Here is a 12,573-nt window from a genome sequence, read left to right as displayed (position 1 = left end):
CCGCCGCTGCCGCCGGCTGCCGCGACCGCCGTCGTCGCCGCCGCGCTCCTGCCAGGCGGACTTGGAACGGAAGCTGAAGCCGAAGCCCCCGGCGAGGGGGTCATCCCCGCTTAGCGGAGGGTCGTCGTCGTCGTCGTCGCCGCGCCAGCGGCTGGCCAGGCGTTGCTGCTGCTGTGGGGTCACCGCCCCCCCGGATCTCTTGGTGGAGCCTCGGGTCGACCCCCCGGGGGCGTGGGGGTAACCGTTGGCGCGGGAGTCGGCTTCTCCCCAAGCGGCGCGATGCTCCGGGCCTCCCCGGGGCGCCGGCGACGCCGCTGTCTGTGCAGCGTAGCCCGGGGGGCTCACGCTTTTGGAGCCGGACATCCCCCCCTCGGCCTCGTCGTCGTCTTCTTCCTCTTCCCCCGGGGGCCGGGCCGGGGGTCTCCAAGGAGAGGGCGGATGGCCAAGCAGGGGGACCAGGCTAGGGTCACACGTCGAGGGAGGCCCGGGGCCCTGCGCAGCAGCGGGACATCGTGGCACCCCCGTCCTGAGCGGTGGAGGACAACGGGAAGGCTAGCGGGGAGACAGCGCAGCCCCGAGGTGAGAAGTAGCTGCGGATCAAAGAGTCCAGAGTCCCAGGTCCGAGACGGAGTTGGCTCCGAGAGGGGGGCAGCGGGGGGACAGCTCCGGCCGCCGCGCTGCGCGCCGAGAGGTCCGGACTCCTGGCTCGCGTGGAGCTCGGCGAGGGCCGGGAGTTGCGGAGCAGGCGGGACGGAGAGGTGTCCTTGCGGGCGGCGCCTCTCCGAAGCTGGCAGCTCCCGGGGCGCGGCGCTCTCGGCGGCTGGTGCCTAAGAGGAGCGCGGCAGCAATCCCGGAGAGGTGGCGGCGGAGGCGGCTCGGCAGGGGTCCCGGCCCCGAGATGCAGCGGGTGTCCTGTGCTCGCGGCGCCCTGGGAGCGACTGGGAGGTGCAGGCTCCTGCCAGCATTATTTTCTTACGAGGGGTGGGGAGGTGGGATGGGGGGTGGAGAGGACGGGGGAGGGGGCGGCGGGCGGAGCAAGAGCTCCGGAGCCCCGGGGAGGAGGGTCCTGGAGCCCGAGGCGGGGGGGACCGTCGCCCGCATCCCCCACCTCCGGCGGCGGCGCGAGTGGGAGCGTGGCCCCCGCGAAAGGCGAGCCGAGCCTCCGGCGCGTCCGCGCAGGGGGCGGGGGCGAGGACCGGCTCCTGCGGCGCGGCCCTTCCCCTCTCGCCTCCTCCGGTCCTCCGGTCCCAACGGGCTGGCCCGCGCCCGCCGGTCCCGAGGGCTGAGTCGCTGGCTCGGCGAGCCCCGGGTCCTTCGCGGCCGCCGCCGCCGGCGGGCCCACCGTGGCCGGGCGCAGAACCACTACGCGGAGGGCGGAATCCGGCGCAGCGCCGCCGCCGCCGCCGCCGCCGCCGTTCTGCCCCGACGCAGGCGGGCTGCTCCCGGGGACCTCGGCATCCAGCGATGGAGGGCTGCGGCTCAACGGCAGCCGGCCGACAGGGGCCGGCCGAAGAGCCGCGGCGCCCCGGGGGCGCTCCCGAGGGGCCCGCGGGAGCCCGGCTCCGGGCGCGCCATGCACGCCTCGGGCCCTGCGCCGCTCCGGCCGCTCGCGCCGCCGCTCCTCCCTTCTCGCCCGCTCGCCGCCGCCGCCGCCGCCGGAGCGCCCTCCGCATCCCCTCCTCCCGCCGCCTCCCCGCCCCCCGCGCCGCTCGGGCCTCGGCTCACAGCGGCGTGCGACCGCCTCCGCCCTCTGCCCTGCCGCGGCTCGGGCCCTGGCCCCAGCGCCCCGCGGGCATACTCAGGCCGGACCCTGGGGGGGCCCGCAGGGAACCCCCCACCACGCTCCCTTTCCTCACCTAAAATTTTCACTGCGCCCCTCCCTCCCTGGTGTCTGGAGCCGGCTCAACCGGCGGATCCCTCGTCGGACCTGGGTAGCGGGCAATCCACCCCCTGGCCGGGTCCTGCGCCCCCAGTCCCTATCTCCCCTCTTTTTATTACCCTTTTCTCCCCCACCCCCATTCAGCCCAACTTCAGCTACGGTGCTGCGCCCTCCCCCCCCTCTGGTCCGGCTCTATTGGCCGCTTCCAGAGCTGTCAGATTCGAGTCCGGCGCTCTTATTGGGCGATTCTGTGGCCCGGCGACCGTGCCAAAGGAGGGCGCGCCGGGTGGTGGGCGCCCCGGCCGCTACTGCCGTAAAGAACTGGAGACAGAGTCCCCGGAGAGGACGGAGAGACCCAGAGCCAGACCCGGAAATGAACTAGGGAGATGCAGAGACCGAAGATCTCCGAGGCACAGGAAGAGAGTGATGGAAAAGATGGAGTTGCTTCCAGTGGGTGAGGCCGACGCAGCCAGGGTGGGGCGGGCTGGACCGCTTCGGAGCGTGGTTAGCGGGAGGAAACACCACTTAACAGCTGTGAAAACACCTGGCGTTCAGGAGGAGGTCTGCCTGTTCGTGCCTTTTCAATCTCATTTGGTCCTCGTAAACAACCCTGGGCTGTGATGGGGTCAGGGCCTGGGTAGTTATTTCCTCTTTGTACAAGTGGAAACTGAGGCTCCAAGAACTTAGCCAGCTTGGAATACACCACACGGGTCCCCTAACCTACAATACAAAGATCTTTCTCCCCCCCCCCCCCCCCCCCCAGCTAGGCCGTCTCCCACACCTATCAAGATGTTCGCAGGAAAGATGCTCACAGCAAAGACAGAGGCTCCTTGCCAGTCAGGGAAGCAAAAATGAGCCTTCTGGGGACCCTGGAACAAAGGCAAGGGTGGAAAAGACTATACAGCTGAGAAGAAGGCCTCGGTCTGTCTAGGCCTGTACCTCTCCAACTCCCTTTACCCCTAAGCTGTCCTGGCAGCTTCACATGGGGAGGGTGAATCATATGCCTTCAGCCCCTTCATCCTTCCGCCCTCCTCCAAGTTGACAAGAGATCCTCCTCTACCGGTCATGTCTTTGCTGACTAGAAGAGAAACCGTTCCAGATCTGATCTGATGAGCTACAAAATCGGGAGGAGAGAAAAAAGAGAAATTCCAAGAGATCTGAGTAAACCGGGTCTTGAGTAATCATCCAGCCTTTGAGCAATCCATGATTAGCTAAGTGATAAAAAGCATCTTGAACCTAGCCAGCAGAACCCTAGTGTGTTGGGACTGTGCAAAGCGATGTGCTGGATGCAACCAGGAAAAGATGGATCTGGAACTCATAATCAGGGAGGGAACAAAGCTGGCCAGCCCCTTCCGTTCAGTCACCTTCAGTATTCAACAAGATTCCAAGAGCCTATCAGTGTACAAAACAAAAACAAAACCCACATCATTTCACACCGTGACTGCCAAAAAGATTCTGAGGGAGCAATCTGGGTCCAGCAGGGAAGGAAGATGGGTATATTTATTAAGCAACTTGGTACTGGAGGGCTGTTCTATTATCGGCTTCAAAAGTCAGTAAGACAAGAGATTTAGTTGTGACCTTAATTGGCTTTTCTTTGTGATTCGGGAATCGAGCAACAGCTTGTTCTGTGCAAGAGGCTGAGTGATCTGATGAGCTATGCCGAAGAGCTTTGACTTTCTAGACAGAAAATGGCTGAAGAGGCAGAATCCGAACGATGAGAGCACAGATCATTTCAAAGAAGGTGAAACCAGAGCAGACTTCCTTATCTTGCCAAGGCTGGCATGTTTGGAAAGTTCACTCTTGCATATTCTCTCTCTCTGCCCCCTAATTTCCTGGAAGGTCAGATGAGTAACAGTGTGGACAGGGCTGGGACTTGAGCATGAGTGCTTCCATTTTGGTTTTGTGCAGGATCTCAATCTAAATCAGTGACCTGCAGATTTTATTCAACCACTGTCTTAAGGAGAGTGTTAATTACTCCAGCATAAAGATGCTCACACTTAGAGAATTCCACCATTGTCACAAATAGGATATTTAAGAGACATTTGTGGCATAAGCAGCTGCAGCACAGAAGGCAGGTAGAGACAGCCTTCCACCCTCGAACCTGTTCTCATTCCTCTAACCCTCCTTAGGTCACCCCACATACACCTCCTCTTCCAGTACTGCTAATTGAAACTAAGACTTCTCACCCAGCATGCCTGCACCTCACCACTCTACCTTTCTTTTAGTCCTGTTCAATTACAGTAATCATTTTACAACAAAAGCTGTGTGTGACACAGTGTTGCTAATGTTTTTTTTTATGTCAATAGACATTCACTTACAATACTCAGTTTAGACACAGTCTCACTCTGTTAGGCAGGCTGGCCTTGAACTTATAATCCTCCTGCCTCAGCTTTGAGCACTGGGGTTACAGGTGCATACCACTGCACTGGGCTAATGTCCATTTTATTGGTGGAGTAAAACTCCATTGCATGAACAAATTGGAACTGGTGTAACCAACTCTACTGTTAAACATTACTCACTGCCATGGTCATTTATTAAATACTTTCATTCTTTTATTATTAGGAGCAAGGAACATTTTGATATCTAAATCTTTACATGCATCCTTAGTTATAGCCTTGGGAGAAATTCCTACAAATAAATTTGGTCAATCGAAAGATGAGCATACTATCCTTAAGATGGTGAAGGAATCTGTCATCAGCCTTTGACTCTTGAGGCTCCAACTTTCCCTTGCCCTTGGATGCTCTTGGGAACCCACCCATATCTGATTCCTTTTTATCTATAACTAAGCTCAACTCCCAAGTAGCTTGCTGCCCCTTGTGTTTTCTCATGGTCAGTGGGGTGACTGTACCCAAACTCCCTGGCCGTATCTGTCTCTTCCTCCACATACTCATTCCCACCTTAGTCCAAGATGGTCCCCTCCTGGTCTAGACAACTAGCTCACCCTCCTTTGTGTGCCTTCGTCTGATCATATCCCCACTGAAAGCTGTCCACAACAACAGCTTTCATCACTCACCACTATCCATATTACTCAGCCCCTGGACTGCTCGATAAGCTTTTATGGATATTATCCTTTTTCCTCCAAAAGTTATCAGGTCCTGGGTGAAGTCCTTTTTAATGCCCCTGTACCTGCCCAGAGGCTGGTAGGTATTCCCACCTCCTCTGCTCTCGTGGCACCTTGCTTGTCTCATCCTGTGGTTTGGACATGTGTACAGGCCTGGCTCCCTGCAGAATTTGTATTGTTTGTTCTGTACCTGGTGCTAAGCCTGGTCCCTGACGCATAGCCCACCGCTGAGCAAGATGGTGCCTCAAGTGTGAGTGTGGAGGGGGCTTGCCATGATAGGTAGAGATGGACAGTTGGGTTGATCCTTCAGAGGAGTGGTTTTCAGGACGGAGAAGAAAGCAGGTGTCGAGTTAGCCCAGGAGTTAACATTTGTTGATGTTGCAGAGAACCCGGGTTCCATTCCTGTCACCTACATGGTGGCTCACAAGTCCCAGAAGTCTGGCATCTTTTTCTGACCTCTTCAGTCTCCAGGCTCACACATGTACATTCTATACATGCAAGCAAAACACTCAGACATAAAATAATAGACCTACAAAAATAAGATAAACAAAAATAAGGAGATGGGGCTATGGAGATATTTGCTGCTCAAGCGTGAAGACCTGTATTCAGATTCCCAACACCCCCATAAAGAAGCCAGTTGTTAATACCAGCCAGCTTAGGCAAAATAAAAAGTTCCAGGCTCATTAGGAGACCCTGTCGAAGAAATGAGATGCATATAACGTAGAAGCAGACATGGAGAGGGACCTCTGGCCTCTGCAGATGCTTGCACTGGCAGAACACACACACTTCAATAAGTAATTCATTAAAGGAACGCCTGCATTTGAGGACCAGAGTGTCCTGGCATCAGGAGGCGACCTCGGACAATGCAAAAGAAAAACTGAAGACATAGACAAATCAGGAAGCCATTTCTGAGCAGATGTAGTCTGAGATCAGAAGTGAAAGGGCAATCAGACCACAGCCACTGGCTGGGTGAGTGTCGGGATTTTTCCCCATGTAAGGGAGGTACCCAAGTCAGGACCATGGTGGAAGCGCAGTTCCTGAGGATGCCCAGGCTGTACACAAGGCGTAGAAAGGCTCCTGTCCTCAGGGTACTGGCCTGAGGCCTCTCTGGAGTAAGCGCACACTTTGTCATTGGTCATGGCAGCACTTGCTCTCCAGGGCACCAAGGTCCTTTGAGAGACCTATAGACAAATCCATTCTGGTCATCTTCCCCCTTGTGTCTCAGTTGCCCTTCAGGTAACACAACTCCAGGCTCCCGTTTTCAAAGAATATATCTACATTAGAAATCGGAACATAAGAGCTTTAGAACATGCAGACATTCCTATAGAAGTCAGTACCTACAGTACTTTCCTACTTACAAACACTTTTGGCCATGCAGCTTAAAATCCCGCTAGTAAGCAGTCATACTTTGGGCTAACAATCACACATACACACATACACAAACACACACACACACACACACACAGTGAATGCAGAAAATTCAGAGGCAGAACCTAGATTAGTGGTTTTTGAGGCCTAGGGAAGAAGAGAAATGGAGAGTGACAGCTCATGGTGATGACCATATTTTAAAATTAGATTATGGTGATGACTCCATAGCTCTGTAAGTGTACTATGAACCGTTGAATTACGGGGTGGAGATTCTGGGGAGATGGCAAGGCCAGTAAAGTTCTTGCTTCTCAAACATGAGGATGACAGTTTGATCACCAGTGCTGGCTGGCTAATACAGATAACGCTGTTGTTGGGTGCACTTCATGCTAAAGTTCTATCTCAGAGAAGGGGGGGCTGGAGAGACGGGTCAGCAGTAGAGAACACTTGCTGCTCTTCCGGGGGACTAGAGTTTGCTACCCAGCGCCCACATCAGACAGCTCACAAACCACCTGTAACCCCTGTAATATCAGGAGATCCAGCGTCCACTTCCAGCCTCCCAGGGCACTCGTGTACAAGTTTGTGTGCGCACATAGGCATGTACACAGACTCACACGTACATAAAATGCCTCTTGAAAGTTCTGTCACAATACGGTAGTTAAAAGAAAAGTAAATGTGAGTGTTCGTAATAGGTTGAAGGATTTGTGCAGGACTGCAGGTATGAAAAAGCATAAGCAAGTCGGTGTGAGTGGGTGTTATCAGCACATGCCCTGCCCACAAATGCCCTTGACACTTAGGGTCAGCTAGAAAAAGGAAGAAGAGAAGGCTCAGAGGCGAGTGAAACCACGGCATGGGGAAGCAATAGGCAGGCAAGCACAGGAATGAAAAGCCATTAAGAACTCACGGTCAAAAATGAATTTTCCCAGGCTGATTTGATAGAGTACTCACTCAATTGGTAGAATACTCGCCTAGCGTGCTAGCTAGTTTTTTTTTATGTCAAACTGACACAGGCTGGAGTTGTTTGGTAAGAGAGGACATCAATTGGGAAAATGTTCCTACCAGATTTGCCTGTAGTTGAGTTTGTGAGCATTCTCCCTACCAGATTTGCCTGTAGTCTGTGAGCATTCTCTTAATTACTGATTGATGTGGGAGGTCCCATATTGCTTTGGGCAATCTCACCCCTGGCCTGGTTGTCCTGGGTGCTATTAAAAAGCAGGCTGAGTGAGCCATGAGGAGCAAGCCAGTAAGCAGCTCCCCACCATGGCCTCTGCATCAGCTCCTGCCTGCAGGCTCCTGCCCTGTTTGAGTTCCCGCCCTGACTTCCTTCAGTGATAGACTTTGATGTGGAACTGTAAGGTGAAATAAATCCTTTGCTCCCTGAGTTGCTTTTAGTCCATGGTGTTTATTATAGCAATAGAAACTCTAAGGTGCCTAGTGTGGCTGAAGCACTGAAATCTATCCCCAGCACTGCATAAGCCTGATGTGACCCAGCATACTTGTAATCTTCAGTAGTGGAGAAACAGGCAGGAAGATCAAAACTCAAGGTCATCCCCAGCTATAAAGAAGTTTGAGGCCAGCATGGGCTAGAGACCCTGTCTGAGGAAAATGTTCTCTTCATTAATGTTTTCAGGAAACCTGCCTCAGACTGAGTTCTTCAAAAAGACTTACAGATTCTAAGAACACAAGCTTCTCTCTAGCATATAGGAGCCCAAGGAACTTAGCACCTCCTGAGGGTTTAATAATTAAGTCTATAAAACAAACCGGCAAGCCGAGTGTGGTATTTCATGCTGGTAACCCCAGCATTCAGGAGACTGAGATAGGAGGTTTGCAGCGAGTTCAAGGCCAGGCTGGGCTACACAGTGAATTCCAAGGCCAATGAATTCACTTAATAAGAGAGTGAAACCTTGTCTCAAAATGAAAGCCCCGGCCTGGCTGGGTGGTGGTGAGGCATGCCTTTAATCCCAGCACTCAGGAGGCAGAGGCAGGTAGACCTGTCAAGTTCTAGGCCAGCCTGGTCTACAGAGTAAGTCCCAGGACTAAACCCTGTCTGGGGGGGGGAGGGGAGGAGATGAGAGAGATCTGGAGAGATCCAGATCCAGAGATCCAGCACTGACTGGAGAGATGGCTCAGGGGTTAAGAAAACTGGCTCTTCTTGCAGAGGACCTGGATTCAATTCCCAGCACACACACACATGGGGACTAATAACCACCTGTAACTCCAGTTAGAAGGTATCTAATGCCCTCTTTTGGCATCTCCAGGTGAAATACCCATACACATAAAATTAACACTTAAAAAAAATAAAACAAGCAGATGAATAAGAGAAAAGGCATACATTTAAATAAATTCATTTATTTGAGACAGGGTCTCCTGTAACCTAGGCTGGCCTCAAACTCCTTATGGACTAGAGAGAGGCTTTAAACCCCTGATCCTCTTGCCTCTACCTTCCATGTACTGAGATTATAGATTTCTCCTACTACTCCTAGCTATGTCATTCTTTTTCTTTATCGTTGAGGACAAATCCAGAGGCTAGAGCATGTTAGACAAAGGCTGTATACCTCTATGCTACAATCCCAGCTGAATACACATTTATTAAGAAATGTTCATCCACAATATTAAACGCATACAAGGTCTTAAACACCCTCTTCATAAGGGACCTGACTTATAGGAGTAAAGAATGGACCAAAGAACAAATTCATCTGGCCGGTGCTCTAGTTTTCCTAGTTGATCAGCTGGAGAATCCAGTCTCAAGGTAGATGGGAAACTCCAGAGAAAGCTCCTGCTTCCAAGGTCAGGAGGAAAGTGAGGATTGAAGACAGAATGCCAAGGAGAGCTAAGGTCTGAGTTAGCTCAAACCTTTCATCTCACTGGAGCATCAGACTTTCAGAGGCCACTCTCCGAGCACAACTAGGATGCAAAGGATCTGAAAGATCACCCCATGTCTACTGTTAGGTAGAAATAACGTTTTCCTTTTCAGAGCAAGCTTCAAACTGGACGACAGAGCTTTCCCACCAAGGGTAGGTACCGGGGAACTGGATGTCTGGAGGGCCGGTCTTCCCTGTGGGTGTTCCGACTGTCTTAGCTCATTGCCTTAGGTCCCGTGGAGTCATTCTTCCCACACTGGGCTGCACCACAAACTCTTGAGTTATGAGAAGTCAAGGGGACATTGCTCTTATTCTTGACATCTGGCTTCTTTGCCCTGAAAACCAAGGATGGGGAGACTGCACTTGGAGAGAGAGAGAGAGAGAGAACCTTGATTTTTCCAAACTCCAGCCTCACTTTTAAACTTGTGGGCCTCCAGAGAGCAGGAACCCCGCAGAGCTCAGAACGGAGCCTGGAAATGGCTGATAATAGCACGATCCCGCACTCTCCCAGGTGTTGACATTTGCATTTTAATGGAGGCGGCTAATGCCTCCAGCAAAAGGAGTGACTAATAGGTTATTTCAATTGCTGCTGGAGGTAGGTGGAAGCCCCTTTGTTTCCCAGGACCTTTTAAAGACCCCTGTGTCACAGCATAGGGCCTGCAACCCATCTGCCTTTGAACTCCAGAGCCCACCACATCCATGCCTTTGCATTGCTTCCCCCCCCCATCTCTTCTTCCTAAAACTCTGGAAGCATCCCCATGAGTCATTGATTCTTGCTACAGGAACTGATTACCCATGTAAAGAGAAGACTACTGGGTACAGACATGGTGGGGGTGGGGTGGGGGGTGACAAGAAGCTTCAGAAGATGCTACCCCAAGAAGTCAGAGCTGAGGGATTCAGAGAGAACTGGAGACCGAGAGCATAGTGTCGGCTCTTGATCACAAATGGGCTGCCCAGCTTTTCTGGGGCAATCCGGACAAGAGGTAGCAAATTAATAGAAAAAAAAAAATATTCCTGCGTGTCAGGAATATTTAGAAAAGCTTAAAAAGGGGCACGTGAAGGAGTCTGGAAGGATGCATAGGAGTTAGATACAGAGGCTGCTGAAGTAAAAAAACACAGCTCTCATTGTAAAGGTCGTCTTGAAGACAGTTTATTCTGGAGCCATTTTGAGTGACCGTGGCCCCATATAGATTTAGGTTGCCCCAAATTTCATGCTCTAACATGGAAGCAGTGTCACTGGGTTTTTATAGTTTTACAGAACAAAGAAAGCCAGAGAACAAGGCAAGTTTAAAATGCATTGGTAGGTACAAGAGAGGCAATGGGGTGGTTTGAATGAGAATAGCCCCCTTAGGCTCAGATAGTTGAATGCTTAGTCACCAGGGAGTGGAACTGTTTGAAAGGATTAGAAGGATTAGGAGGTGTGGCCTTGTTGGAGGAAGTGTGTCTCTGGGGCTGGGCTTTGAGGTTCCAAAAGACCAAGCCAGGCCCAGTCTCTGTCTTTGTCTCTGTCTCTTTCTCTCTCTCTCTCTGTCTGTCTCTGTCTCTGCTTGTGGATCAGGATATAGAACTCTCAGCTACTGCTCCAGTACCCGCCTGTACACACTGATGCTCCCCACCATTAGAATGAACTAAGCCTCTGAAAGTGTAAGTAAGCCTCCAGTTAAATGCTTCCTTTTATAAGAGTTGCCTTGGTCAAGGTGTCTCTGCAGAGCATTAGAACATTAAGTCAGTGAGATAAGGGGAGCAATCTTATAGGCCCAAAATGTTATTCAGATATCATGACATTCTTAGCTCTTGGGTTGGTCAAAGCTAGTGTTCTGCTAAGTTAATAGCCTGTAGGAGGTTTTTATTAATTATAACAAGATGTTAGTTCCAATATAGAGTGGGGCAAACCAGAGCTAAAACTAGCCCAAGATAAGATAATTAGCCTCTGAACCTGCAAAATTCTAATCTCTCCACAGCACTGAAATTTCGGGGGTCCATCAGTCTCTGCGGAGACAGAGACCCCTTCTACAAGTTTTTTTGTTCACAGCCAGACATGGTTTCAGTTCAGGAAGCTTTGTTGACAAGGCTGATTCATAACATTCCACCAATCACAAGGACTAGAAATGATATGGTCCTATTTGTATAAACTGATCAAAAGAATCCAATCATGGAAACAAAAGAGATCACCCGTTACTTCGGGCTGGAGGGCAGGGAGTTGGTCTCAATGAGTGCAATGGGATGCTGAAAATTGTTTTAAGATTATGATGATGGCTACACCACCCCACAAATACACTTAATACAATTAATTACCATGCATTAATTGGGCCTAGATTATGGCATGTAAATAACTTCTCATTAAAGGTCTTTAAAATGGGGGAGGGAAATATTTAAAAACCCTTCAAAAATCCTTCTTCACAATTATAAAAGGGTATCCTGAGTTCTTAGTCTCTTCCTGCCCAAAGATCCATTTTTAAGGTTAAAAAGATAAATAAGTAAATAAATGTCAAGGCTCCTGACATGCTTTAGTCTGTTTGATGCAGCTATAACAAAATACCTGAGGCTGAGAGATCTGTGAAGGTATGAACTAATAAAGCCACACCAGTGTTGAAGACTCTTCAGACTGATTAGAACTTCAACACTGGGGAAAGGTGGACTGTCTCAGATGAAGACTCAGCTATATTGATTTCTCTTTCATCCCCTTAATATCGTTTCCTATCCACCTTCATTTCTGACCTAACATTTTGTGACTCTTCGATGAACTTTTTGAGATGTGTTAGTAGTCATGGCTTCCACCAACCCTAAAACCAATACGACTGAATAGAGGGTTATCCTTCCATGGTTGCCAGATGGTGCTGGGAGAATTGGGGCTCCCTTTGGGGGCTCTTAGCTTCACTAATAAATGAATTTAAGAATGAACTCAAATAGAAGCTAGAGGACAGTTTTATTGGCATTTAGAAGAAAAAGATTCCAGGGCAATGATGCTTCTAAACTTTAGTAGCTGCCCTGAAGAGGAGGATGGAGGGGAGATGGAATGAAGTCACAGAGCCTGACTTAAACCAATAGAGATCAGCTGTATGGTGACAGGCGGCCACCTCTCAGAGAGCAGGCTTATAGAGAAAAGCATACTACCAGAACAAGCTTTCTTCAGTCCCGGTCAACCTCCAAAAGAAAGAAGAAAAGAGGGAAATTTTACACCTTCTGGGACAGATAGCTCAGCTTGTAGAGATTGTACTGGCTGACCTTCCAGAGGACCGGGGTTCAATTCCCAGCACCTACACGGCAGCTCACAACTGTCTCTAACTCTGGAGAATCAGACTCCCCTGCACATTCATACATGCGGGCAAAACAGTGATGCACATACAATAAACCCTTTTTTAAAAGGTTAGATATTCTGCCTATCTCTTTAGCATGGCTTGCTTGTA

The 12,573-nt window shown here is 51.0% G+C and overlaps 1 protein-coding gene across 1 annotated transcript in view; it reads right to left on the bottom strand.

Moving 5' to 3' along the window:
* The window catches only part of Adcy5 (adenylate cyclase 5), a 144,349-nt gene extending 143,360 nt beyond the window's left edge, over window positions 1-989 (bottom strand). Inside the window, exon 1 of the mRNA XM_055625232.1 lies at window positions 1-989. Coding sequence (XP_055481207.1) covers window positions 1-363 — 363 coding nt within the window. The 5' untranslated portion in view covers window positions 364-989.
* Between the last annotated feature and the right edge of the window lie 11,584 nt (window positions 990-12,573).

The sequence above is a fragment of the Psammomys obesus genome, unplaced genomic scaffold (genome assembly GCF_907164565.1).
Source record: "Psammomys obesus unplaced genomic scaffold, mPsaObe1.curated_primary_1811, whole genome shotgun sequence".
Classification (NCBI taxonomy): domain Eukaryota; kingdom Metazoa; phylum Chordata; class Mammalia; order Rodentia; family Muridae; genus Psammomys; species Psammomys obesus.
The sequence above is the reverse complement of the archived record's forward strand: the minus strand, read 5'-3'. Positions and strand labels throughout refer to the sequence as shown.